Source organism: Danio rerio, chromosome 13, assembly GCF_052040795.2.
Source record: "Danio rerio strain M-AB ecotype USA chromosome 13, GRCz13ab, whole genome shotgun sequence".
NCBI lineage: Eukaryota > Metazoa > Chordata > Actinopteri > Cypriniformes > Danionidae > Danio > Danio rerio.
The window spans coordinates 44,626,084-44,653,052 of record NC_141033.1 but is presented as its reverse complement, the minus strand read 5'-3'; the positions used below and the strand labels follow the sequence as shown (position 1 = coordinate 44,653,052).

Sequence of the window (26,969 nt, the reverse complement as noted above, 5' to 3'; positions counted from 1 at the left end):
ATTTCGCTGTGACGATCCCTGATAAATAAGAAACTAAGCTGAAGGAAAATGAATTAATGAATGAATGAATAAAAGTATCAACTAGTTGTTTAAATAGCAAAACAGTATGTTGGCTTTTCAAAGTCAACATAAAAATCTGTTTCTCTTCATCAAATGAATAGAGATGTGATGATAAGCTATGGTTTTCATTACCTCGCAAAGATAAACAAAACAGAAGTAAAAAAGGAGCGCACATGCAAACTTTGGCTCTAATGATGTCTGTTAATGTTGGTCCAGATGATGCTTCAGATCTCAGTGTAGCGCCAGATCCTTGACAGTTGTTGATCTTTGCTGAGGACAGATGTAAGACATACTCTCAAACAAACACTGTGCTCTTGAGCTTACGCTTCTTCTCATGCTGGCCACACAAAGAGAAAGATAAAAGATTGGCATTGAATAATCCCTGTGGAAGGTTTTGTTTTTCTTGTGTGAGGCTGCATCTCTTAATCCAGATAGTGGAAAGACAAATTCATGTATATTAGAATAGTAAAATACTCTTTAAATAAAATAATAATAAAAATAATAGTCTTTTTTAATTATATATATATATATATATATATATATATATATATATATATATATATATATATATATATATATATATATACACACACATATACATATACATATACAGTTGAATTCAGAACTATTAGCCCCCATGAATTATTAGACCGCTTGTTTATTTTTTTTCCCAATTTCTGTTTAACATGGAGAAGATTTTTTTCAACACATTTCTAAACATAATAGTAGGGCTGTGCAATTAATCGAAAATCCGATTTCGATTTTGGCTTCTAACGATTATAAAAAACCATTAATCGAGATAAACGATTATTCCATCTTATACCGCCCGGCGCCCCTTTTCCAATTGTACACATTTGTTGCTCTGCAAAGCTCAAGTCCACGTGAAAATTACTAAAAGAATGTACTGCAATGTAACTTTTGCAGCCCGTGAATGCGCATCATTCATTGATGTACGTTTGAATCATTCATATTTTTAAAAGCGTAAAAGCGCACATGCTCTGTGTGTGTGTGCGCCGCACTTAACCTTGGACAGGCTCGGAGATAAGCAGAGCACACACATCTAATGCCATCTTAATGTGAGCACTTTAATCGTCAAATACATGCACATTTGTGTCAGAGCGCGGTGTTTAGTGATTATTCATATTAACCCTCGTTTGTGTAATAAACAAACAAGTTGAGAATCAAAAGACACGTGAAAGAGAAACCATATCAGAGCCGCACTATTCTTAAAGTGACAGCGCACAATATTCCTGCGGCCGACTGTCTTTATTATTAATCAAACAACAAAAGGAGAAAATCCCTTACTGCTCTTGACTGAAAGACTTTTGTAGCTAGTTATTTTTCTTAAAGTGAAGATGCTTAAAGCACAGTTTAAACATAACATATTTAATAACTAAATTCTTTTATCTTTGCTATGATGACAGCACATTATATTTTACTAGATATTCTTCAAGATACTAGTATTCAGCTTAAAGTGACTTTCAAAGGCTTAATTAGGGTAATTAGGCAAGTCATTGTATAACCGTAGTTTCTTCTGCAATCAAAAATATATATTGCTTAAAGGGGCTAACAATATTGAGCTACTAAAATAGGTTTCAAAATATTTAAACCTGCTTTTATTCTAGCCGAAATAAAACAAATAAGCCTTCCTCTAGAAGAAAAAATAATTTAGGAAATACTGTGAAAAGTTCCTCTGTTAAACATCATTTGGGAAATATTTATTTATATATATATATATATATATATATATATATATATATATATATATATATATATATATATATATATATATATATAAATTTACAAAAGGGCGAATAATTTTGACTTCAACTGATAATCGTTTTGAACAATCGTAATTACAAATATGACCAAAATAATCATGATTATGATTTTTCCCTTAATCGACCAGCCCTTTTGTGAGACAGATGTTGTGCTCTCTCTTTTGTTAAACATACCTAAATACTTGAACGTGTTTGGTGTTGATGAAGGTTGGTGTGTTGACTCTCCAGCAGTTCAGTATGTGTGCGCGCGCTTGGATATGTGTGTAGGTGCAGAGTATATAGTGTTAAACAGCTGTGTGGACTGTCCTGTTGCAAAATGCGGCTAAAAGTCCTACAAGATGGTAATAGTTTGATTGCGGTGCTTATATATCTGTACTGCACTTCAATAATGCAGCTTTCTGCACATCTAAAGTGACATTCCATCGCATGGTAATGTCAATGTTTAATGTGTGGCTGCAGTTGTAGTTGCAGCCTCTGCTTGGATATGAATAACACAGCAACCTTTAAACTCTGCTGAGAAAAAAATCGGTTATATCACATTCGGCCGTCCGTCCAGCCAAGTGACATGCGCAACACAGAGGCCAGCTTTACCAGGTGTGTGCGAAGCTCTTGATTTGTGGTTCAAATTCAGTCCTGCTTCCAATCTTCAATGCAAGTTTCACCCTCATGCTCATCAAGACTGAAGAAGTGACACCTCTAATATTAGTATATTGGTGCTTGTAGTGCTTTGAGTACATTCAACTTGAATGTTGAAAAGCGACTCAGAATGATGCCTGGATGATATCGCAGAAGAAAAGATGAGAAACTCAAAAAAAAAAAAAGAGCTGTCAGTATACATTTGGTAATAATGAGAGTCTGAGAAAGTTATTACTTCAGACAGACTTAAGAAAAGGGCCAAAATGACTCTGGCAGTCAATGTGTAACTGTAGTTCCTTTAATCAAAGACACACCATCAGTTAACACTAAGCTACATTACCACACAGCTCAATCACTGACTCTCCAATCTCTGAGCATTTCTCTGATTCCTCTCATTTGCTCTCCCTTTGATTGTTATAAGCGACCTTCATGTGCGCACCATTGAAGTGCCCTCGGAGGTTCCAGCTCCAACACATCCCTGCAGAACTACCGCTCGCAGTCTCAAATGTTCTCACGAAGCCCCAAATGACGCAAATGCCGTAGCTGCCAATTCCTAATGGAAGCCTTTTATGTTTTCACTATTTCTGAAGCCTTTCATTTGTACCTTAACCTGTAATTTATGTTTTTTTACACACTCATCTCAGTTGCAGAGAGTGTTAGTGTACGCCTACAGTCATTGAAAAGGGTCTTTTTTTTAAGGCTATAAACATTAGGCAGGTATTGCGTGCCTTGTTATAAAAATATATATATATACATAAACAAACCTCACAGTGTTTTTGCATGAAAGCCTTAAGGTGTCAGTACTGAAACCGGTAATCTCAATAAACAATTAATTACCCTTGTGCACAGTCCCTGTTGATGTTTTGCGTGTAAACACTATGTGAATGCATATCTGTTACTCAGAGTGACGTGAAAACACCTTTGGGTTTTTGTGCGTTTGTTTCCAAATTTGTTCTTGACCTCCAAATAGGACTTTCTTTTAATTTCTATTACTTGTAAGGAACAAAGCAGGTTGAAACCAAAAGAAGTAAGCAGTGTTTTTTTTAGGCATGCTGCTCAGCCTAGTATAGATGAGTTTTAAGTTAAAGATAGTTATAGATAGTTCACCATTTACCCATCTTCAAGTGGTCCTTTACTTTTATAAATGTATTCTGTTGAACACAAAACTATTCATTCTGAAGAATGTTGGAAAAAACAGTAGGGACAAAAATACTATGGAAGTCAATGGCTTGTTTATTTCATAATTCTTCAGTGTATAAATATTTTTTAAGTTCAGAAGAATAAAGAAATTGAGGGTGTATAAATGATGACAGAATTCATTTTGGGGTGAACTGTCTCCTAAAAGGTTCCTTATTTTGTTTTGTGGGGCTCTATCTGTAATAAATTTACATCCACCCAAGGTTAAAAAAAGGTAATTCATTTATATACATTGTTAATCAGGGCCAGGCGGAATCTAGGGACATTTTTTTTGCTATTTCCACGCAGAATTTTGTTAAAAATCTGAGGATATAATTTTTTTTCTCTAGTCTCTTATATAATATATTTACTAAAAGACAGAAAATACTACTTTACAAACTGTATTGTAAATAAGCCATATGCATATTTTCATATTAGTCAATAATATTACTGAAATTAATTTGAAAACTGAATAAATATAAATTTACACACATTTACACTAGTAAATAAACAGAATCAATGATGGGCTAAAAATCTGCGTTATTCTGCGCGCACAGATTCCGTGTGAGTACACTCATCAGCTCCTTTCTGACAGTTTCTGGTAGGTCTTCTGCTTAAGAAACATGTTGGAAAGTAAATTTCCTCAGCACGTGTAAACACAGTGAAATCTACAGTGATGGTGTAATGAGGCATTTAATTAAATATTCCCTAATTTGCATGCATTTCTAGCATAAAAATCTGAACTGGTCAGGTTAAAATTTCTTTCTTATTTTTATTATTAGTTTTTTTTTTTTTTTTTTTTAAGAGTTTACAAAGGGACTTTGAAGGATCATTTTTTTATCACCTAACAGTCCAGTTAATATTGTGAACAGGCATTTTTTGTAGAATAAAAATTTCAGATATATTGAATATGAACTTATCCCTCTTTAAAAAAACCTTTAGAATATAAATATTCATAGAAATTTTAAGTTTGGTCTATGTAAGAAAAACTTATTTTAACAAAACAGCCTTTAAAAATATGTTGTAATGTATGTGTTGAAAATTTATTTTAGATGTTGTCTTTACATTGGCCTGGAAAAATATAAACATCAGTATTTCTTCTAGGATATTTTCCAGCTGTGGTGGCAGGACATTTACACCGATCTTCCAATTACCTATATCGTTATTTCAATGACAAATGTTGTGAACGCAGAATTACAAGTTAAGATCGCATTCATGTAATACGTAAAGCATGCGAATGTCTTTGCTTGCGTGCACTTTTCTCTGTTCATGCACAAAACTTCTTGCACACCCTCAAAAATGCGCTGCTCAAGTGCAGATTTTCTTATGCGCTCTCAAATAAACCCTGCTGAAGTGTGATTTAGTGCGTTTAAGTAACAAGTATGTCTCCAACATTTATCAGATCTGCTAGAAATATTTATGAATGTCTCCAATAGACCTACAGAGTGGCATTGATGCGTCCTGAAGTAAAACAGCTATAAACTCCAGCAAGATAGTCATTGTGTGCAAAACCACAGACCTTAATCTATAAATAATATATAATTATGGAAACTGTTCATCATAACTGAAAGCTACGTTGTGTTTGCTCGCCTCATGCATTGGCAGCCCAGTCCGTCAGTCAGCATGATTAAAGAAATAATGCACAGCACTACTACGATTACAGAAAAGTTTGCTCTATTTTAATCAACTTATCTTGAATTTTGGTGTGGCGCCCCGCCATGGAAGAATAAATGTGGCAGAAACCATGAACAGTTATTCTTTTAGCAAATGCTTTCATCCAAAGTGACTTAATAGTGAGGATAAAAGAAGCTCTATTTAAACGTATAAATACAGCAATATGTAAATGCTATGACAAGTCTAAGTTGGTTCGATTCTTCAATTTATTTATTATTATTATTATTATTATTATTTGCTTATGGAGAGGAGAGAGTGTTTCTCCTACATGTTGTTTAAGCCCACATGTTCTTCAAGAAGCATGGGGTGTTGATAAGAAAGTCTCTGGTGGATACGAAGAAGAAAAGAATGTGTCCCTTTAAAACACTTTGTGAAAATATAGTAAGCTCAAAATTCAGTGTCTTGGCTGAAGTGTCTCACCTTTAGATGTTTATGTAGAACCTAAACTTACATATTTATATTAACCAGTTAAACTCTGCGGACTCGGTACAGACACAGACAGCTGTCATTTCTTACCTTATGCTGTGTGCTTCAGGGCAATTCTCCTCTGTTTTTGAGGTGATGTGCATAAGTAATCCTTTTATATGTCTGATGTGGTCCAAACATAGTGAATTATGTTTGATCAAACAAAAGAATAGTGAAATATGAAAACAATGGTCATTCTCTGTGGCTAGTACAGCACCTCTTATCAGTTGGAATACAATAACTTTTGCATAGATTATGGTAGAGACATTTTTCTTTTTTTTCTATGATTACAGATATGTGCAGGAACCCCCAAAATTAATTACAGCACACTAGACCACAAAGAACCTAAAAGGTACACTTTAAAAAAAAAATACAGAAGGCACCTCTTTTTTAGGGGTTCATTATAAAACAGACAACATATACATATATTTTAAACACCTTCAATAGTGTTTTATGAAAATTCAAAGGGTTTTCTTTAAAATGATACCAAATTTTTGCATTTACACCTCTGCATGTGGATTTGGGAAGCTTTTAAATTTGGGTAGACAAAATCCAGGTGGAAAGCAAAATTGGTTGAGCTGAAACAACTCAATTCTTGAGTTATTTTGGTGGGACAGTTTTTTTTTTTTTTTTTTTTTTTTTGTTGAATTCACTTAAAAAATTTGTCCTAACACATCTATTCTGTGGAACACAGCATTTCTTTTACAGTGTACTAAACGTTTTACAGTTTATCAAGTTTCAATCTCTCTTTATTTAATCATACTGTACCCTATTCTTTGTTCTGCAGGTATATAACTGCACTGACTGATTCAGAGGAAGATGAAAGTGATGATGAGCGAAAGCCACAGCAGGAACCAGTCGATGAACTCATGGCTCTGCTGCAGAAAGCAGACCGACTGCACAGCTGCAATGGGCCTGAGAAAGCACAAGGCCTGAGCATTCTGCTGGAGAGGAAAGAAGAGGTTTGTAGACAACCATGAAATAAATTTCTGTTTAATACAACACTGATGCTTCAACTTTGACATTCAACAATTAGTGTCGCAATATATCTTGGTTTTTGTTTCACATGGGTTATTAAAAATGTATTCAATTCAATTCTTCTTTATTTCTATAGCACTATTACAATGAGGTTGTGTCAAAGCAGCTTAGCATAGAAGTTCTAGTAAATTGAAACCGTTGAAGTTTGGTTTAGTTCAGTTTAGTGTGGTTTAAATTTCACATGCTGAAAGTCCAAATACAAATCCCAAACAAAGCAAGCCAGGGGTGAGGAACAAACTTCACCAATTGATGAAAGTGAAGGAAAAAAAATGCGAGAGAAACAAGGCTTGCCTGGGGACGACCATTTCTCCACTCGCCAAACTTCTGGTGCAGAGCTGCAGTCTAGGTGACGGAGGCTGGAGTACGTCCATCGTTGGTGTTAAGGCTGGCCCAAAGGATCAATGTGGAGACTCGTCTGTCACTCGGGTCTTTTAGGAATCAGTCTTCCCCCTCTCCACTCCTTCATAACAACCATCATTTGCTCAGGATATGGCCTCGTCCAGGATTATAGAGACTACAGGATAAGGAGAAATAGACTAACATAAGTGTAGATGCCATTCTAAGGCCCAATTCCAATTCTATTTTTGTACCCTTACCCCTTCCCCTTGGCCCTTAAAACAGAGTGTGAAGGAGAAGAGCTTTAAAATTTACCCCTAAGAATTGGGACAGCACTACAGCACCTGCACACGTCATCATACGTCATCGCGATCTCTTGCTTCATATGAGATCAGACAATCGCGACTGCTGTAGTTAGTCCAGCTGTGTTATTTTTTGTTTTTTATCTTCAGGAAATCACTGAAGGCATATATTATGTTATCATAACGATCTAATGTAGTAATAAGATAAAAATATACTGTGCATTTAAACACACCAAAAACAACATTAACATTATAGCAGACAATGTAAAAAGCTCAGTCCCAGCCTCTAGACATTACTGACAGGGTATTCGAGTGTCATCGAGTGTCAGAATGTTGTGGGACTGCTGTCCAGGATTTATGATTATGGATTATAGATTGTGAAATTTAGCAGTTTTTTATTTTAGCGTTTTGTTTTTAAAGCATGACGGTAAAACACGAACGTGGTTATGAATATAATAAAACATATGCTTGTTTGTTGTAATAATTTGTAATAATGATAAAAAAATACTAATTTGTGGATTTCTTACTTCCCGGTGTAGCGATCTGCCGTTGTGGCAGGTGTATTCTGGGAAATTTTTTTCCCCCATGGTTTCGAGTGTGGTCTGGAAAAATTTGCGTTCGAAGGGGTATTTACCCCTTCCTCTTAGCCCTATGCCTTCAAGCTAAAGAGAATTGGGGCACCCCTACCCCTTGACAGCAACGCGCAAAACGAGGGGTAACGGGAAGGGCTAAGGGGTTCAATTGGGATTGTGCCTAAATGTAATGTCTTTTGGGGAGTGTTCCTGACTTTGGTTTCCCAAATTAATGCAGCCGAACAATTCTTCAGAGTATTTGAATTTCAAAAAGATGTGTGACATTTGGGGATGGTTCATCCAAAATTAAAAATTCTGTCATCATTGCATTTTTTTTGTCCTACTATGTATGTCAGTGGCTGCTGGTTTAAAGAAATCTTCAGAATATGCAGTTTTCTGTTAAAAAGAAGAAAGTCTGATTTTTCCCTTTAAGTAGCAGCATAATGTTTTTTTCTACTGTTAACGATACATTTCAAAAAAGTGTTTTAAAATGCATTTAAAAATTATTTCTATGAGATCACATGTCTGAAAATGGGAGTAATGATTATAAAAATTCTGCTTTGTCATCACAAAAATAAATAGCATTTTACAATATATATTAAAATATAAAATAGCTGTGGTGTAAATAAATGTAAATAATTTTTCACAATAACTTTTTTCCTCTTTTTTCGATGAGATGATGAGCAAAATCGTATTAATCACAAACATTTGAAAGATGGCTTCTAGTTTAACTAAAATTTGTTTCAACTTTTTTTTTTTCTTTCTTATCAGTTTGATCAGCGCTGCCAGTATCTTTGGCGTTTGGCCAGAGCCTATGCAGATGCACATGATTTTGCTTCGGACCACCTGGAGAAGAAAAGCTGTGCTGAGAACGGTAATACTAATACAATAATAGATTGATATGTGTTTATAAATGACAGACATTTGTGCCAAAATTCATTTGACAAACATTTAATTACTGTAAATTGGTTCATAATCAAAAAACAGCCATGAAAATTATAGGAATAAAAAAATACAAGCCCATAAAGACTCTATATAAACAGGCGGTCATGAGAAGAGCCATAATTATTAGTGCTGATTCCACTCATCCTCTTTTCAGTGAATATCAGCTGTTACCATCAGGAAAAAGACTAAGAATGCCAATGTGTAAAACCAATAGACTGAAGCCTTTATTTGTTCCTACCTCGATAAAACTGTTGAACTCCAACACCATTAACACTGCATTATTAGTACATTAGCAGCTGACTATGTACGGTCTTATCTTGTAAACAATGTGTTCTTAATTGTTTTGTTTATTTTATTTATTTTACTGTCTGTTTAGAGCAATGTTGTAGCACCTTTTTGCCCAAGACAAATTTCCTTTCGGGGACAAATAAAGTTTATCCTATCCTATCCGATTAATTAAGGAATTCAGGAATTGCTTTCAAATACCATTATTCCTCAAATGCGTGATTTTGCTTAAATGCTTGATTGCAAAACACACAAAGTCACATTTAAAAAAAAGAATATATCTCTAAATCAGTGATCAATGATAAATACCATTAATTGAAATGTTTATGCATTTGTGCTCTGTATTTTGCTCTTAATTCATGTGTAATCTCCATCTCTGCCTTTTCTTTCTGTTCCCTTTTCTCCTCTTCTCCCTGCCAATTAAATGTAACACAATAGCTACTAAGTCTGCATTTGTATTGAAGGACAGGATCAACTAGTTCAGTCTCTGATCCTTCTTTTCTATTGTGCCTTTTAATTGCTGTGCTCCAGTCACGCCTCTGTACGAAGAGTTTGGAAACAGACCAATTATCACTGCTATTAAAACATTTCGAGGAAGTACATCTCTGTTGGTCCAGATGTGATTATCTTTCGCACAATGAACCTATTCGTTTTGTTTTATTTAGTTTATAGAAGTGATAACAGATTGGATACTGCAAAATTGTCACATCCTGTTTATTTAGTTTGGGTTTTTCATTGCAGGAAAAAAATACGGTAAAGAAGCAATTTCCATCAATCCACTATGTGCAGAAGGACATCAGTGGTGAGTTTGTGCATATTTTAAAATGATTTGTTTTCCTATAAAGCAGCAAGCAGAATGTCACAACAGCAAATCATTTTGTAGTATTTTAATGATGACTTGACAATATTAAAGAGCCCCTATTATGCATTAAAAAAGGGTCATATTTTGGTTTTGAGGGTCTCCAACCGCAGGCTGATATTTATGCAAGGTCAAAAAACACTTACATTGTCTTATAATATGCATTTATTCTTACTCAATTACACCAAAAAGTCCAAATGATTTGTTCAATGATTTATTTGTTTCCAACCCCCTCCTTAACGCAGTCGACTGCTATCAGTGTGAGACTGAGAGACAATTTTGAAGTAGTCAGAGTGCAGCGTGTATGTGTGAGCCCAATGCATGAGTGCTTTTAAGCAATGCAGTTAAATGCCAGCATATTGCTCTATTCTTAATCATGACACACGTTCAGTATTGATCCATACAGTGGCAAAAGCTGAACAAATAAGTTCCGTATCGACGTCACGCCACCATGGCTAAAGATTTGTTACCAAGAGGATTCATTTGAACCACTCCGAGTCGACTCTTTTATAGATGATTCAGTAGTATGAAACACGTTGCACTTTCAGATTTAAGCCTCCGATGGATATTTCACTTCACTTAGAGCTGTGTTATACTCTGCGTGGAAGGTCATTTTCAAAAACCCGTAATAGGGGCACTTTAAGTATCGTCAGGCATTAAAATACACAATTGTAACAAAACGGTAGAAGAATAATTGGTGTTAATCTTCGTTGGACACAAATCTTATTCGTGCCAAGGTTAATATTGAGTAGCCAGACCTTCAGACTGACAGCAGAAGGTCTGGACTCCATTGCTGCGTTCATTGGTCAAGGACTAAAAGACTAACAGGCATAGTTTTATTTGCTCTGTGACATGTTTTGGGGGTGACTGATGTACACTTATTGACCATTGTATGTGTTTTTGTTTTCACAAGTGTCTCAAGTAAAATATATCTTTTAAAGAGTCCAGAATAGAATCACATCATTCACATCTCATAATTGTAAATATTTTAACTTTCTTCCTCCATGCAAGGGTGTTTGGAATCACAATGGTTTTATTTTCAGGCACTCCATTAAAGTTGCAATAGAGTGTATTGATGCATTGTTTAAATTGTTTTCTGATATCCAAATGTGGTTTAGGGAGGTGCAAAAATCCATAGAAACCCATTTAGAACCCTATGTTTTTCCCATAGAATAGGAAGCTCTATTTTTACCTTATTTAGAAGGGTCATGAATATTAATAAGCTCTGCTCTCATGCTCCCTTCCAGAGCTCTTAAAGCTCTATATATCTTTTTCCATCTTTCACGATCATCTGACACCTGTAAACGAATCCAGAGAAAAATCGATTTTACACATTTGCACAAGACATCTTCTTACGATTACTTCATATAAAAAAGCACTTCATTTGTAAAGTGTGCTTTAAACAGGTGAGTGGGCCTGTAGAAAACATTTCTCTCCTAAAATAAATAAATAAATAAGTAAACATTCCCGCTCCTTACGCCCAATTCAGACCGGGCGTCAATGCTTCCCATTTTTTTCAAGCACCAACAGAAAAGTTAGCCAATTAGAATGCTTTATGTAAATACCCCAGCTCAGACAGTTGCCGTTTGCTAATTTGAATTAAAATTAATACATTTTCAATTTATTTCTTGATCTATTTATTGTGTGCGTGTGTGCGCGTGTGTGTACATTTATTTTTTTTTTACTCAATTTCTAACATTATTTTAGTAAATTATAAATTAATATAACTTCAACTATCTGATTAAGGCAGACCCCCTAGTTTTTCGCAGTTTTTTTTTTTTTTTTTGGGATGATTTTGTTTTTTTTTGCAATAAAAATGGCTATTTTTTCATGGCGAACAATTTTGCATTTATACTACATATACATAAATATAAAAAAAAATGATATAAAATGTGTATATTATTTTACCATATTAGGTTGCCTACTTTGTTAGGTGTGTAATTTGATACCATGACAAGGACACAAATCATAAAAATAAAGTTTCTTTATTTCGGTCTCTTGTCAAGACAAGATCTAAAATAGATCTCATATGGTAGGGATTAAGCCAAAGAAAGGCTGTTTAATTTTGTTGCACAAACTTGTCCTCTCTCTTAGATTTCGCTACCCTGAGCATCTGACATGTACCTCTCTCAGGAAATGCGGTAGGGTTTTCCCTACCGTAATACACCTAAAACACGGATTGCCGTAAAACTCATCACAGGGAACCGTTTTGGTTTTCTCTCGTTAACTGCAGAAAAGAGTTAAACGAAATCACTAATCAATTTCATCAACACCATAATACCAGCCATACGTGTGAAGCACAAATAATGTCTTTTAATTTGGTCACGTTCTTTATCCTTCAGCCAATCTCCATTATTGTAAACTGCTTGCTTTTCTGTCTGTTACATTGCTTCGTTTTTTTAGATGTTTGCTCACTTTTTTGAAGTCTGAAGCGCCTAATTTGCGCCACAGGATATCTAATCAAATCTTTACATTGACTTTACATGTAAATCACTTGTGCTTCGTCCACGTCTACTTATTGCAAAGGCTGCAAAACAAATCCCCCCCTTCCATGTAATGCAATGACTGTGAGGGCGCAGGTGAGACATCATATTTTGAGAGACACTCCAATACATCACGTGTGCTGTGTATGCGACATCTATAAGTCATGTAAAACGTTCCATTACAAACTGAAATAAATATATTTTGATTACCAGCTTAAATGACTTGACTACAAATCACTGACATTGTTGCTCACACATTGTGTGGTCTATTCATTCCACTATTTCAACATCCTGCAATTTATTTAATGACATTTTGCATTGAGTAGCACTTTTAGAAATCGGTTTCTTAACTTCAGTGAAACACATTTACATACTTGTTTGTAGCAGCTTGGTGTCTGCATGTATATATGTATATGTGCGAGTGTGTGGGTGTCCGTATGTATATGTGAGGGTTTGTGTGTGTGGGTGTCCTGCACCGGAGGTGTTTTCATGGCCTGCCAGCTCCTCTGGATATACTCTCATATCTTGCAAAACATTCTTGATAGCATCACCACACCCAAGGAATGTAAACACATGCAAAGACAGCCCAAAGCGAATATGTAAATACACTCACACACCTACTTAATTGCTTGAAATTTCTGTTGGATTTTTACTGTTTATATACACTAGTGTGCAATATATTTGAGGTCAGCGAGTGTATTTCTTTTTTCCGAAAAATAAATGTATGTATTTTAATTTATTTAAAAGGGGTGGCTGGCAAACAATTAAAAACCGTTAAAAAACATTTTACAATATTACTGTTTTACTGCATTTATAAGCAAAAACTAAACTGTGGTGTTTCAAACAAGACAATACCACATAAGACAAAGTAAATTTGGTGTTCATTACAGGAGTTTGAAACGGCATGCCAGCACTTTTATGTCAGACAATAGGCCCTATCATACACTCGGCACAAGGCTCGACGCAGTTGTTGTTTGCTAGTTTCAGCTTGACGCAAGTGTCGTTTTGATGTTTTGCTCCACGCTGTTCAAATAGCAAATGCATTTGCGCTCATATGTGCGCCCATAGGCGTCCTGGGCTAAATTCAGTTCTAATTTCCAGCAAATGAATAAATGAACAACAATAACGAAGTGTGCTCAAAAACTTGAGTTATATCCTAAAACACATGCAGTGCCCCATATAATAATAATAATAATAATTCCTTACATTTATATAGCGCTTTTCTGGGCACTCAAAGCGCTTTACACACAATGGGGGGATCTCCTCATCCACCACCAGTGTGCAGCATCCACCTGGATGACGCGACGGCAGCCATTTTGCGCCAGACCGCACACCACACACCAGCTGATTGGTGGAGAGGAGAAAGCGATGAAGCCAATTGGAATATGGGGATGGTTAGGAGACCATGATAGACAAAGGCCAGTTGGCAGATTTGGCCAGGATGCCGGGGTTAAACCCCTACTCTTTTCGAAGGACATCCTGGGATTTTTAACGACCACAGAGAGTCGGGACCTCGGTTTAACGTCTCATCCGACACAGACCGCAGGTTGGGCGCCCCCTGCTGGCCTCACTAACACCACTTCCGGCAGCAACCTAGCTTTCCCATGTGGTCTCCCATCCAGGTACTGACCGGGCGCAGCCCTGCTTAGCTTCAGTGGGCGACCATGTGAGAGTTGCAGAGAGCTAGCTGCCGGCTATGGTCTAAAACCTGACAGGTGGGCAAATCTAAGCTTGTTTTTAATAAAACAAATATAAATATGGATATAATAAAAATAAAATATAATAAATAATACTGCTAATAATAATAACATTATACAAAAGCAAATTGTTATGAATGAACTGAAAAAGCCTCCCGAGATGAAGAAGACATAAAAGCAGTGATTTTTCATATTTATGTAGGCTAGAAAATAGTATGTTTTGTAATATTTAAATCCTTTATATTTAAATACTATGTCTATTCTTATTGTATCCTATGTATATCCTTAATATTTAAATGTTTTCATATGTAAAGATATTTGCCTATTGCTCTCTTGTGCGTATTAAGCAGTGTGTAAGCAAGGCGCAACTCTGCGCTGGAGTTTAGCTCGGGTTTGTTTTCGTCTAATGAAAAATCTATTTTAGTTTCTCATAATAGCAACGCGCCAGCAGTGTGCTTCAGAACGCCTTCCTTTTTAGACCAGAACGCCTATGGGCGCACATATGAGCGCTAATGCATTTGCTATTTAAACAGCGTAGTGCAACGCCTCAAAACGACTCTTGCGCTAAGCTGAAACTAGCAAAAGACAATTGCGCCGCGGCTTGCGCCATATTGCACCGGGTGTATGATAGGGCCCTAAGAGTTTGGGTCAACATCCACCTTCCTAATTTGGTTGCTTTCTTAACTGCTTTTAACTCTCCACTGTCATTTTAATTATGATAATTTGCATTTGAGGGAAAAGGCATTTTTGCTTATTCTTCTTTTTTTATTTTTTCTGTTATTTTTTTCAATAACATCCATGCCCATACCTTTGAATATGAATCTACATATTGCAGATGATTGAGATGATTGAGAAACCTCACACTGAAAGACATGCATTTGCATTTTAGATATGTGCATAAAAAGTTGGTTAATGGAAACGCCAAGATGTGCATCAATTTTGGAAATGCGCAAATACGACAAATGTGCATAACTAAGTAGGATAAACTTTTTATTTAATAAGAAAAGATGCGCATAACCTACGATGAAAACACTTTTACCCAACAAATTCCATTATGCGCATTACAAAGGTCATGTTATTTTGTTAGAAGGGATTATGTAATTATAGAAAATGTGTGTGAATGGACAAGCCAGCAGGCTGAGCACATTGTAAAACATCTGAAATGTTGTTTTGGTCAATCTGAAATGCCTTAACCATTTCAGTATTAGAGTCATTATATTATTAATGACCTTTTCAATTGTTAAGAGCATCTGTGCTTCGTGTATCATGCCTTCTAACGCCACCCCGTTCATTGCACTTCTGCATTGTCTTCTGAGATCATTTATAGTAATTTACTTCTGAGTAATTTATAAATAAAAAAAAGATTCTCACAGCTTCTCCTACCGCAGCAAAGTTTGTCTTTACTGTTGATATTGGGCGCCAGTTTATGAGAAAGTGACAATTTTGTTCTCTTTGACTCATTGGATGGAAACACTGCTTCTTTTGCACGTCTTTTTGTGATAATCCAGTTTTGCGCATAAATTTAATTTGCATCTTTGGATGGAAACATAGCTAAAGGCACGTGCATTATGTATTACATCAGAAATCATATCACTTAGTGCATGGATGGAAAAACTTAATCAGAAGTCGTATCCACAGACATTCAAGAGTAGTAAAAGCTGTCTATTATTGTCTTTAATTTAGTTTTAAGACCATTATAAGCCCCCCTGTGAAATAATTATTTATCAAATAATTTAAATGCAGATTAACAAAGAGATTTATTTTTAAACACAATAGTTAAGACAACTAACTTCTAGTAACAATTTTTTGCCATTACATGTTGACAATGCATAATAATTAACTAGTTATTTTGCAAGGTGGTAGCATTTAGCTGAAACTGCAATTTAAATGCTTAACTAAATTAGGCTACCTTAGGCAAGTTAGTTTATTTAGGCAAGTCATTGGACAACCGTGGTTTGTTTTGTAGCCAATGAAAAAGTTCTCAAGGCCGCTGATAAAATTGACCTTAAAATAGTTTTTTAAAATTTAAAAAATGCTTTTATTCCATTAACTAAAAGTAAAAAATATTCTAGAAATACTGTAGAAAAAAGTCTGTTCTTTGTTAAATAGCACTTATTTGAAAATGAGTTAAAATCTCACTGGATTGCTAGCAATTTTGCCTTCAACTTTACCAGATAATTTTTGTCTCATGTAGGTTAATTCTCTGTCAGCTGTTTTGTGGTTTGTCAGTTAGATACTCTAATATGTAGTACTGTAATAGATACAGTGCTGCTGTGGCATTTAGAAGCTGTTTTGTGTGTGCTTGCATTTGTTTGGTTACAGAGTGTCTTAATGAAGGTATGTGCACTGATCTCTGTGTCTGTATTTTGCCTGTGTAAATCCCTGTGCAATGCTTTCCATTCACTCACAGATGCCAGGATTATCACATAGGGCGCAGAGGAGGGCTGCTATGACCTACACACATGCACAAATACCCCTTTATTACTGTTGCTCTTATCTGTTGCGGTGTCCTTGGCGTTGTGGTTTTCATTAAGGATCTGGCCTTCGGTCTAATTTGGTCCTTTTCTCAGTACTGCGGCTCATGAAGGATGTATTATAATATAGGCTGTTTTCCGATAGGTAGCCATAATCTTTTAATGAGCAGAATCAATGTTAATCAATATATTTTGGGACAGTGATATTTTTTATTCATTGAGTTATGTGCAGAAACTTCTGTTTGAATATTTGTTGACTAAAGCATCAATATTGTGAAATTTGAAATAGCTTTGAAATTGTAGTGATTATTGGTTTGAAAATGGACATTTTTAGCATTGCTACTCCAGTCTCCAGAGCCACATGACCTTTAGGAAATGAAACAACTATGTGAATTTGATGCTTAATTAAATTTTCTTGTTGTAAAAACAATGACACTTTTTTGTTCAATATTCTTGAATTTGAAACTTCAAAAGAAATATTTTGAAATTGACCTCTTTCATTTCATGACTATAGTACTTGCTGTCACTTTTAGAATTTACACAGGAATAAGGCTTTCGCTACCTCTGATTAAACCTAAAAAACATGTGTTTTAAAGTTTGTAGCATCAGCTGTGAAATAAGCTTCTGTAAACTTTGGATAAATGGACCAAATGAAACGTACAGTGATGGGATAGACTAAACAGAGGAGACCATAACTCATAACATAAATCACGGGTCACCAACCCTGTTCCTGGAGAGCTACCATCCTGCAGAATTCAGTTCCAACCCTGATCAAACACACCTGAACCAATTAATAGTACCTAAAGCAGCACTTGATAATTACAAACAGGTGTGTTTGGTCAGGGTTGCAACTAAAATCTGCAGGAAGGTAGCTCTCCAGGAACAGGGTTGGTGACCCCTGACATAAATGCTTCAATGGGCCTGAATAAGAGATTGTGATCGGTTTACCTCTGAAAAATTATATTGGATAAAATTGTGTCAAGTTTAAAAAGTTTTTTATGAAAATGTCTACTTAAAATGTGCCTAACCAAGTGCAAATAAGTAGTATGCAGCTGCGCATATCTGATTAAAATACATAATGTGGACCAGATATGGCTATATAAGTGCTTTTACATACCACATTTAATTCATTTGGATGTGATTCATATGGTGTGGCTCTTAGTACATAGGCCTCTGCAACGTTGACATGCTTGTTTAGAAGAACAATTGTAAAATAAAGTTTGTCTCTGTGTAAAGTTGTTGAACTCACAACAATGAATATGTTTAAATATGCAACATATATTTAGAAATTGCAAAGATGGACATTTTTATATTAATATTAAAGGATGGCTGTGCCATGAACCATGCGATGATTGAGGAAGAGCTTCTGTACTTTTTTGAGAACCGGAGAAAAGTGCAACTCTGCATTTAAATGTTGGAACTCGGATCACAAAACTAAAGCTGAAACCCAGGGGTGTTGCCATAGTCGATAGACTGGGGCATGGTCCCCCTCAAAAATTCATGTGCAGGTTTTTGGTACAGAAGTGGCTGACGTGAGCCAACAAAAGAGATGGTCTTGTTTGGCTTTAGTTCTTTGACGTCAACCTGGTGTGTCCTATGTTAAGACATACAGTATTGTGCAAAAGTCTTAGGCCCACAGTTACATTTGTTGTTTTAGTGAGGGTATAATGATGTTATATATTACTTCTCATTCTCTTTATTAAAACACAACCAGAAAATACAGGTTCTAGTTGGATTTTTTTGGGTCTAAAAGGGTATATGCCGAAGCATGCTAATAGAACATTGTTTCTGGTGAATTGTATGGCAATGCAAAATCGGCGTGTTTAAGATGTTTTCTTTAAAAATCAGCAATCGCCACTTACTGAGTGATATTCGATATAAATTGGGTCTCAGATTGTACAAGAAGCACTTCATTAAATTACATTTTCCCACCATGTCTTTATGATGTAAGCATTTATATTACCCCAGTTTATTCAATGGAGCTTCCACGCTAGCCTGCCGATTCGGACGGGCACTTATGAGCAAACGGCTTTTTGTCTCGTTTTACGCTTGAGCAACTAAATGAATGCCAAAGTCTGTTTAGCTGATTGTACTTTAATTACATTACAACATTGATGCTGTAAAAGGAACCGTAAAAAGTGGAAAAAAACTCACAATAACAGGTCACCGGAAGTTTATCAGTATGGGAAACACACTAGCTCTACATATACCTCATTGTTTGAGACATTTAAAAGAAAGAGTTAGAGAAAGATGGAAGAATGATTTAAAATATACTGGAGTTTCTGTCTCTATTTGTTCTGCATTTCTGCCTGTGGTCAGTATTGCCTTAATTGATGAGATTTTGAATGCTAAAAAGTACAGACCGATTTGTCATGTAAGTTCTACTAGAAAGCACCTAATTTGTAATAGTTTTATTTTTCATCATGTTAATGATCCCAAACACGGTGCTAATGTAATGAACTCGTATTTGGAGAAAAAAACTACTGAAAAAAAGCTGATGAAACAGTCATGAAATGGCCTCCACGAAGTCCAGATCTGAATATTACAGGCAATATGAGATTCACCTGGAGAGAAACAGAAAGATGGTAGATAATAAATCTAGGGAAGAACTAAAGAGGTCACATTAAAAACACTTTTGATGCTAGTCTTTTGATTCCAAAAGTAATTTTGGTTTCAATTTTGTGTACATATTTCCCATTTTTCTTTTTATATATTATGGGTATGGATCATCATCCAAAAGTAATGACCCTGCACTTGCTCCATACCTTTTAGATAGATAGATTTGTGTAAAAGTCTTTTAAAGCTGGTGGTGGCCTTTTGCACAGTAGTGTACATATGAAGCCTTTAGGTACAAACGGGTAGTCTTTGAAAAGATGAACTGACAGCTTGTGTATATTTTTTTTTTGTCTAAGATGGTAGCCAGTTTTCCTTGTGCGGAAAGTGTCAGTTTGACCTTGAACGACAAAGGCAGCTCTTGATATTGAGACTGTACTGAATGCTCAGCCCAAGGTGATGAGAGAACTTTCTGTTCTGAGCCGAGAGGTGAAAGAAATCCGTTCCTTCTGTCGATCACTTTGACTCTTAGACCTCTTTGTTTGTGGCCAGTAGCTCAGGGGATTTCTCAGCCCATGAGGAAAATACTGATTAAACTTACATAATCCTCTGGCAACCACAAGTCTTAGTGTTGGACTGATTTTTTTTTTCTCTTCTTCCTTTTCTTTCTGTGCGATGTGTGTTTTTGTGAATGCAGGAGTGTATGTTTTAGTCTGTCTAATATTTCAACTTGGTGAAAGCGCTCAAAGCAACTTGTCAGAATCATCCTTTGGCCAAACCACACTTCTTATATAAATCTTTTTCAGAGTGCCTTTTATTTTGCTATTTTTCTTCCTCTCTGTCTTAATTCTCCCACACACACACATTTTGAGATAGAATAAACTTTACAGAAGTTTCACTCCAGAACACTGGAAACTGCCTGAAGCTCACAAAACCTCTCCAACCTGTTCTGAGCATGAAGAATTACACTAATAGAGTAACAAACATCTGCTTGTTTTCTTTAACACTCTTGGATTTCATTGCCGCAGTTCGTCCTGCGATGAACTCAACATCTGCTTTAAATTGTCGTTTTTTTATTTTTAAACTAGATTTGCATTTCCTCTAAGAAATATCAATGTTCGCAAGACAACAACTGAATAAAGTCATAGGTAAGACTATGATGTAGGCTTCGGTTCTGTATAAGCAAGATGCTACATCCTTGCTTGCCAACAAATGTGTTTGCAAGGGTTCGTGCACAGTGCACGTGACTTTTTATATATAACACCATCAGAACAGTTTATGCACTTATTTTATGCATCACTCAAAACTTTGAGTGAGAAAGTGCAGACACAAGGAACTTATGAATCTTTGTAGTGGATGTATGTGCAAACTATTACAACCCTAAATCAGAAAAAGTTGGGACAGGATAGAAAACGCAAATAGAAGTAGTGATTTCCAAATTTACTTTGACTTGTATTTTATTGCAGACAATACAACAAACTTTATGTTCCTCATGATTTTTGTCAAAATGAAATCGTATTGCCATTTTGGTTACTACACATTTAAAAAATAGTTGATACAGTAAAGCATTTATCACTTTGTGATGTTAACATTCCTTTTACAACACTTAAAAGACGTTTAAGGCCTGAAGACACAAGTGATGAAGTGTTTCAGGTGTAATTTTGTTCCATTTTTCTTGCAAACAAGTCTTAAATTGGGTGACAATGTGGGTCTTCGTTGTCGCATTTTGCACAAAATTCTCTTTTGGAGACAGGTCGGGGCTGCAGACAGGCCATTTTCTCTGCAACCAGGACTTTGTAATGCGTGCTGAATGTATTTTTGCATTGTCTTGTTGGATTTGCATTTAATTTTGCATGTATGCTGATACATGCATTAAAGACTGAAGTAAACTTTTGAGGGTTAGACTTTCATGTGGTGATTGACATTGAGAATGCAATTTGTTTGTTAACTTTGTCAGCTGTGCTTGAAAATCAACGTATTGATGCAATCTTTGAACTATAAGTGAGCTTCATAGAAGAGCTTAAGATGTATGCACCATTTACTTTTTAACACAAAAATTTGACATAAAAATGAAGGACATTAGCATTAGATTATGAATGCGTTTTTTATGTTGTCGTTTAAGTCTGTTGCAATTGTTATTAGGGTGGGATATTACACTAAGAATTGATTTTTTTCAGGAACATTCATTTTATTTTAGCTTATTCCCTTTATTAATCTGGGGTCGCCACTGTGGCATGATCCGACAACTTATCCAGCATATGTTTTACTCAGCAGATGCCCTTCCAGCTGCACCCCATCTCTGGGAAATATACACTCACATTCACACACATACACTAAGAACAGCTTAGTGTATGCTTACACAATTCACCTGTACCCCATGTCTTTGGACTTGTGAGGGAAACTGGAGCACCCAGTGGAAGAGGATACGTGGGGAGAACATGCAAGCTCCACACAGAAATGCCTACATTGCCCTATTCAGGAACAATAACAATGGGAAAACTACTAAAGTAGTTTTTTTTTTTTATTATTTTAGTGTGCTTTAAATTGTAATATCTTGTTGTGTTGTCAATCCTAAATGTTTGAGCATCATTACTCCAGTATTCTCTGTCAAATAATTCTTTACAAATCAATGCTGATTTGGTTCTTAAAAGCCTAGTTTTAAATATTATCAACAGCTACACAGCTTATAAATATTTTAAATTGAACTAATTTTATGTATTCTTTCTTTAAACGCATATAAATTTGATTAGAAATGCCTTAATTTAAGTTGAATCAAATCATCTTATGAGTTATTTTAACCTAAATGACATTATTAAAAACAGCTTGTATAATTGAAAAAAGAATTGAAACACATAAAAACATTAATAACAAAATTGTTTATAGTGAAATCTTCCAAACAGAATTGTAATATTACAAAAACTGCATTTATACAGAAATCAAAATTCGATCAGAGAATTGAGTTGATTTTGCAGTGTAACTTTTACATAAGAAGTTTGACCAGAGGTGCCCAACTGAGCCTGGTTTCTATCAAGCCTTTTTCTTTCACTTTCGTCAACTGGTAAAGTTTTGTTCCTCGCCACTGTCACAACTGGCTTCCTTGGTTTGGAATTTGTGGAGCTGTGCAGTGATAGATTTGATCTTCAGTGTTTGGACATTCAGCAGTGAAAATTAAACTGACTAAAAATAAACTTTAACTCTGATAATTGGACTGACACAGTTTCAATTTACTAGAACTACTATGTTAAGCTGTTTTGACAAAGTCTACATTGAAAAAGCGCTATAGAAATAAAGATAAATTGAGTTGAATATACAAAACCATAATGCATGCACTGTTTATTTCACTTTTATCTTTGCTTTGTTGCATTTATCTACACTTGCAGTTTGTTTATTACAATATGTATGATTCACTTCCCTACAGAATCATCACAGTCAATCAAAATTAGTACCACTTTATGAACCAGTTCTCACTATTAACTAGTTGCTTATTAGCATGCATGTTGTTGAGATATGGCTGCTTATTAGTACTTATAAACTACATATTCTGTATGATCTTATTCCACATCTCTAATCATATTCAATACCTAAAGTACCTTAATAACTATTAATAAGGAGCAAATTAGGAGTTTGTTAAAGCAAAAGTTGATATGGTTTGCCAAGAGTAAGAATTGAACCTAAAAAAAGGTGTGACTAAAAACTCTTTCCAAGTATACGGACGTGTAACGCAATGTGTAACGCAGTAAAACAAAATATGGCAATGTCAGGTTTTTTCAATATTGTGCATCCCTAATTGCGATAGCTGTGCAGCATGTTTGTTAAAGAATTAACTTGTATTGATACCAAATTTGTTGCAATGCATTATAAAAAAGAATAAGTAAAACTAATTTCAATAAGTTTCTATTTTGCAAGCAAATTTGCTGCTAATGCTGTTTTAGATAAACTCTTGCTCGATAAACATCCACATGTGGCAAACACTTTTTTATTTTTTTGTTATTGGGGATGTTTACCCATAATGCCTCAGTAAAGGGAAACCCCAGATTCCTGGAGTGGGGAGATGTTGTCAGGTGTGTGTGACGTGCTCATTCAGCCAGCAGAAGTTCTGCCACTGGCTTCCATTGCTTTGCTGTGGTTAAATGTCGAGGCCTCTGGGCATTGCCAGAACATGACAGCAATGAATAAAAACACTTCACAAACCAATCTGCGAAAGGAGGGGGGAAGGAATTAGCCCCGGGAACATTGAGCAACCTTCTCCCCCACCTGTACCGTCTCTGCCAGCAGTTGTTATTAGTAATCACTTCTGGTATGTCTTCATGTTGCTTCAGCTCAAATTTATTTGCAATTCATCATGCTTTAGACACATTAAGAGCTATTCCTGGGGATCTCTAACTTTCTCAATGCACTGTCATATATTTTTTTTCTTTTTTTTATAAATAAGGAATAGGGATGGTATTACTGGTTTTGGCTGTGTTCATGTTGATAGATCTGTTCCAAAGCTGATATTAAATATAATGCATTTGAAAATATCCTCTTCAATTCTATATAAAAGGCAAAAAACAAAACAGCATGAATCTCAGTTAGGACATCTGGGCTCAGTTCTTTTGCAGTCAGGTGACAATAGCCATGTTTCCATCCACCTATTCAAAAATGTGCATAAGATTGATGGGAGGTTTATGGAAACACCAAGATGAAAATGAGCATAAAAAAAATCTGTGCGCATGGCATAACTAAATAGGATCATATTTTTATTCGATAAGAAAAGATGCGCATAACCAACGATGGAAACACTTACCGAACAAATTCCAGTATGCGCATTAAAAATGTGATGTGATTTTGTTATAAGAGTGATGATAAAAATGTGTGTAAATGGACAAACCTGCAGGCTGAGCACACTGTAAAACAGTGGTCAGCAAACTTGTTCCTGGAGGGCCGATGTCCAGCAGATTTTAGCTCCAACCCTAATCAAACACACCTGAACAAGCTAATCAAGGTCTTACTATGTATACTTGAAACATCCTGGCAGGTGTGTTGAGGCAAGTTGGAGCTAAACCCTGCAGGGACACCGGCCCTCCAGGACCGAGATTGGTGACCCCTGCTGTAAAACATCTGAAATGTTGTTTTGGTCATTCTAAAACACCTAAACCATTTCAGCATTAGTGTTATTTTATTATTAATTACTTCCAGAATTGTTTAAGAGCGTCTGTGCTCTGCGTGCCACACCTTCAAATGCCAACCCAACGTCATGCAAGTAATTTATAAGTTAAGATTGACGCAGCTTCTCCTAGCACAGTAAATTCCAATTTTTACATTTGATATTGGGTGCCAGTTAACCAGGAAGTGACAATTTTGTTGTCTTTGACTCGTTGGATGGAAACGCTGCATTATCTGTATGTCTTTTTATGCAATATTTCAGTTTAATTTAATTCGCATCTTTTGATGGAAACATAGCTAATGTTATAGGTGCATATTAAGTCAGCCTATATTGTAAAAACTTGTAATTTTCTCTAAACCGAATTCAGAGATTTTTTCAATTTTTTCAATTTTACATCACATACTAAATTTTGAAACCACGATGTACAAGGAAATTCCATAATGACAATTAAATTCCAAATTTCTAAATAGCCTTTACATTAACATAAACAAGTAATATAAATGTCTGAATTATTAAATAACCTTCTGATATCCTTAATTTTTAAGTCTACTAAATGTTAAAGTACTATAAAAAGTAAAATGTTTGCGTCTTACCGTGCATTCACATCACCACCAGTGACTGCGTCAAATCACCCGGAAATCATTTGTTTTCAATTGGAGCCAGCACGAATGTGGTACATTTTGGACTGTATGAGCATCAAGGAGAGTAAAAATCATTTTAACTTTATCAAGGTCCCTTTAAGGCAAATTATTTCACTCGACGGCCATCTTTGAAGCGCCTCTTGGGCAGTGTCCTCAGGCGATCGCCCAGGGTGGCATCTTGCTAGGGGCGATATTAAATGGAATTGAGCTATGATGTGTTTCAGGGGGCATCCTATCAGAATGGACAAGTTCACTGGTTGAGAAGATTTCATACAGTTCAATTAACTTTGGTTCCAACCACATTAGTTCTCGAGTAAAACAAAACACACAGGTTGATTGTTGCTGTATAAACTTGGGTTTCCATGCTTGCATTGTATGATGGACGCCAAATAACGTTAACATTAAGGCCAAGGCTATTAAAGGTCTTCTATATTGAAATTAGACTAGCACTTAAATACGTGAACACGAAAGCCTCACTACACAAATGGCTTTTAAATGATTTTTCATTGGAAATGCAGGTTAGAATACAGGCAAAATATTATTATAAAGCAGCAAAATGTTGATAATGTCCAAAGATTTTAAAGCTACCTTCATGTTGAGAGCATGAATAAATATTATACAATGGTGTTGCTTTGTAATAGTTGGTAATTTTGTTTTTGTATTGGGATTTAATTTTATCGTTCTTGATTGCACCACTGAGTTGCAGTAGCCAGACAAAGAAATTGCCAAAACTTGCCCAAGTGTTTGCATTGGGAGGAAGAAAATATGTCCTACTCTGTCTGTCCTGCAACGATGCCAAGCTCAAGTTGATGCAATGCTTGTTAGTCATCTTAGACTAATTGCTGTGATTTAATACATAGCCACATGTTTGAGAAAACAGTATAAGATTCTAAAGTGTACAATTGCCCACTTTGACAGTTACAGATTAAGACAGATATCTTTTGAATTTGTTATGATTTTGCAGGATAGTTCACCCCAGAAATGACAAATTATTCACAGTCAGGCCATCCAAGATGTTTTTTCTTTAGTAGAAAATTTAAAAAATATTTTTTAGCTGCAAAATACAAGCAAATTAAATTCAGTTTAACAAAGATACTGCTAAAATAAACTGCTTTTTAGGTTTTTCATGTAACCAACAGTAGTATTCAGTTACATTTAACTGACAAATATAACACTGCAGACAATGGATCTATTTATTCATCTCATCTCATTTTCATCTGCTTTTCCGGGGCTGGGTCACAGGGGCAGCAGTCTTAGGAGAGATCCCTAGACTTCCCTGTCCACAGCCACTTTCTCCAGCTTCTTCGGGGGAATCCTGAGGCATTACCAGGCCAGCTGAGAGACATAGTTCATCTAGTTTGTCCTGGATCTTCCCCGATACACTAGATAGGCATCCAGGATGCATCCAAAACAGATACCAGAGCCACCTCAGCTGACTTCTCTTGATGTGGAGGAGCAGGGGCTCTAAACCAAGCTCCTTCAAGGTGACACAGCTCCTCACCCTATCTAAAAGGGTGTGCCTTGCCACTCTGCAAAGGAAACTCATTTCGGCAGCTTGTAACCAAGATTTTGTCCTTCCGGTCATGACCCAAAGCTCATGATTATAGGTCATCACAGCTGCGTCACACTCGGCAGCAAAGCACCCCAGTGCATGCCGAAGATTAATGTTCAATGAAGCCAACAGAACAACATTGTCTGCGAATAACAAAGATGAAATCCTGTGGTTGCCGATCCTGACCTCCTCCAAGCCTAAGGCTCTGTTTTGAAATGATGTCTATAAAAATTATGAACAGAATTGGTGACAAAGGATAGCCTAGACGAAAACTGCGTTGTTTTCTCCTGGATC

General features: G+C 35.8%; 1 protein-coding gene and 1 long non-coding RNA gene across 4 annotated transcripts in view; both read left to right on the top strand.

Moving 5' to 3' along the window:
- The window catches only part of rmdn2 (regulator of microtubule dynamics 2), a 66,024-nt gene that overhangs the window by 15,189 nt on the left and 23,866 nt on the right, over positions 1–26,969 (top strand). For all 3 annotated transcript variants that reach the window (XM_087279725.1, XM_087279724.1, XM_087279726.1), the window contains exons 3-5: positions 6,580–6,754; positions 8,812–8,914; positions 10,012–10,072. In XM_087279725.1, coding sequence (XP_087135851.1) covers positions 6,580–6,754; positions 8,812–8,914; positions 10,012–10,072 — 339 coding nt within the window. The remainder of the gene's footprint in view (positions 1–6,579; positions 6,755–8,811; positions 8,915–10,011; positions 10,073–26,969) is intronic.
- On the top strand, positions 17,678–20,228 carry LOC147841175 (uncharacterized). The gene is made up of 2 exons (XR_015506355.1): positions 17,678–18,567; positions 18,650–20,228. It is a non-coding gene; the product is annotated as an uncharacterized LOC147841175 (long non-coding RNA).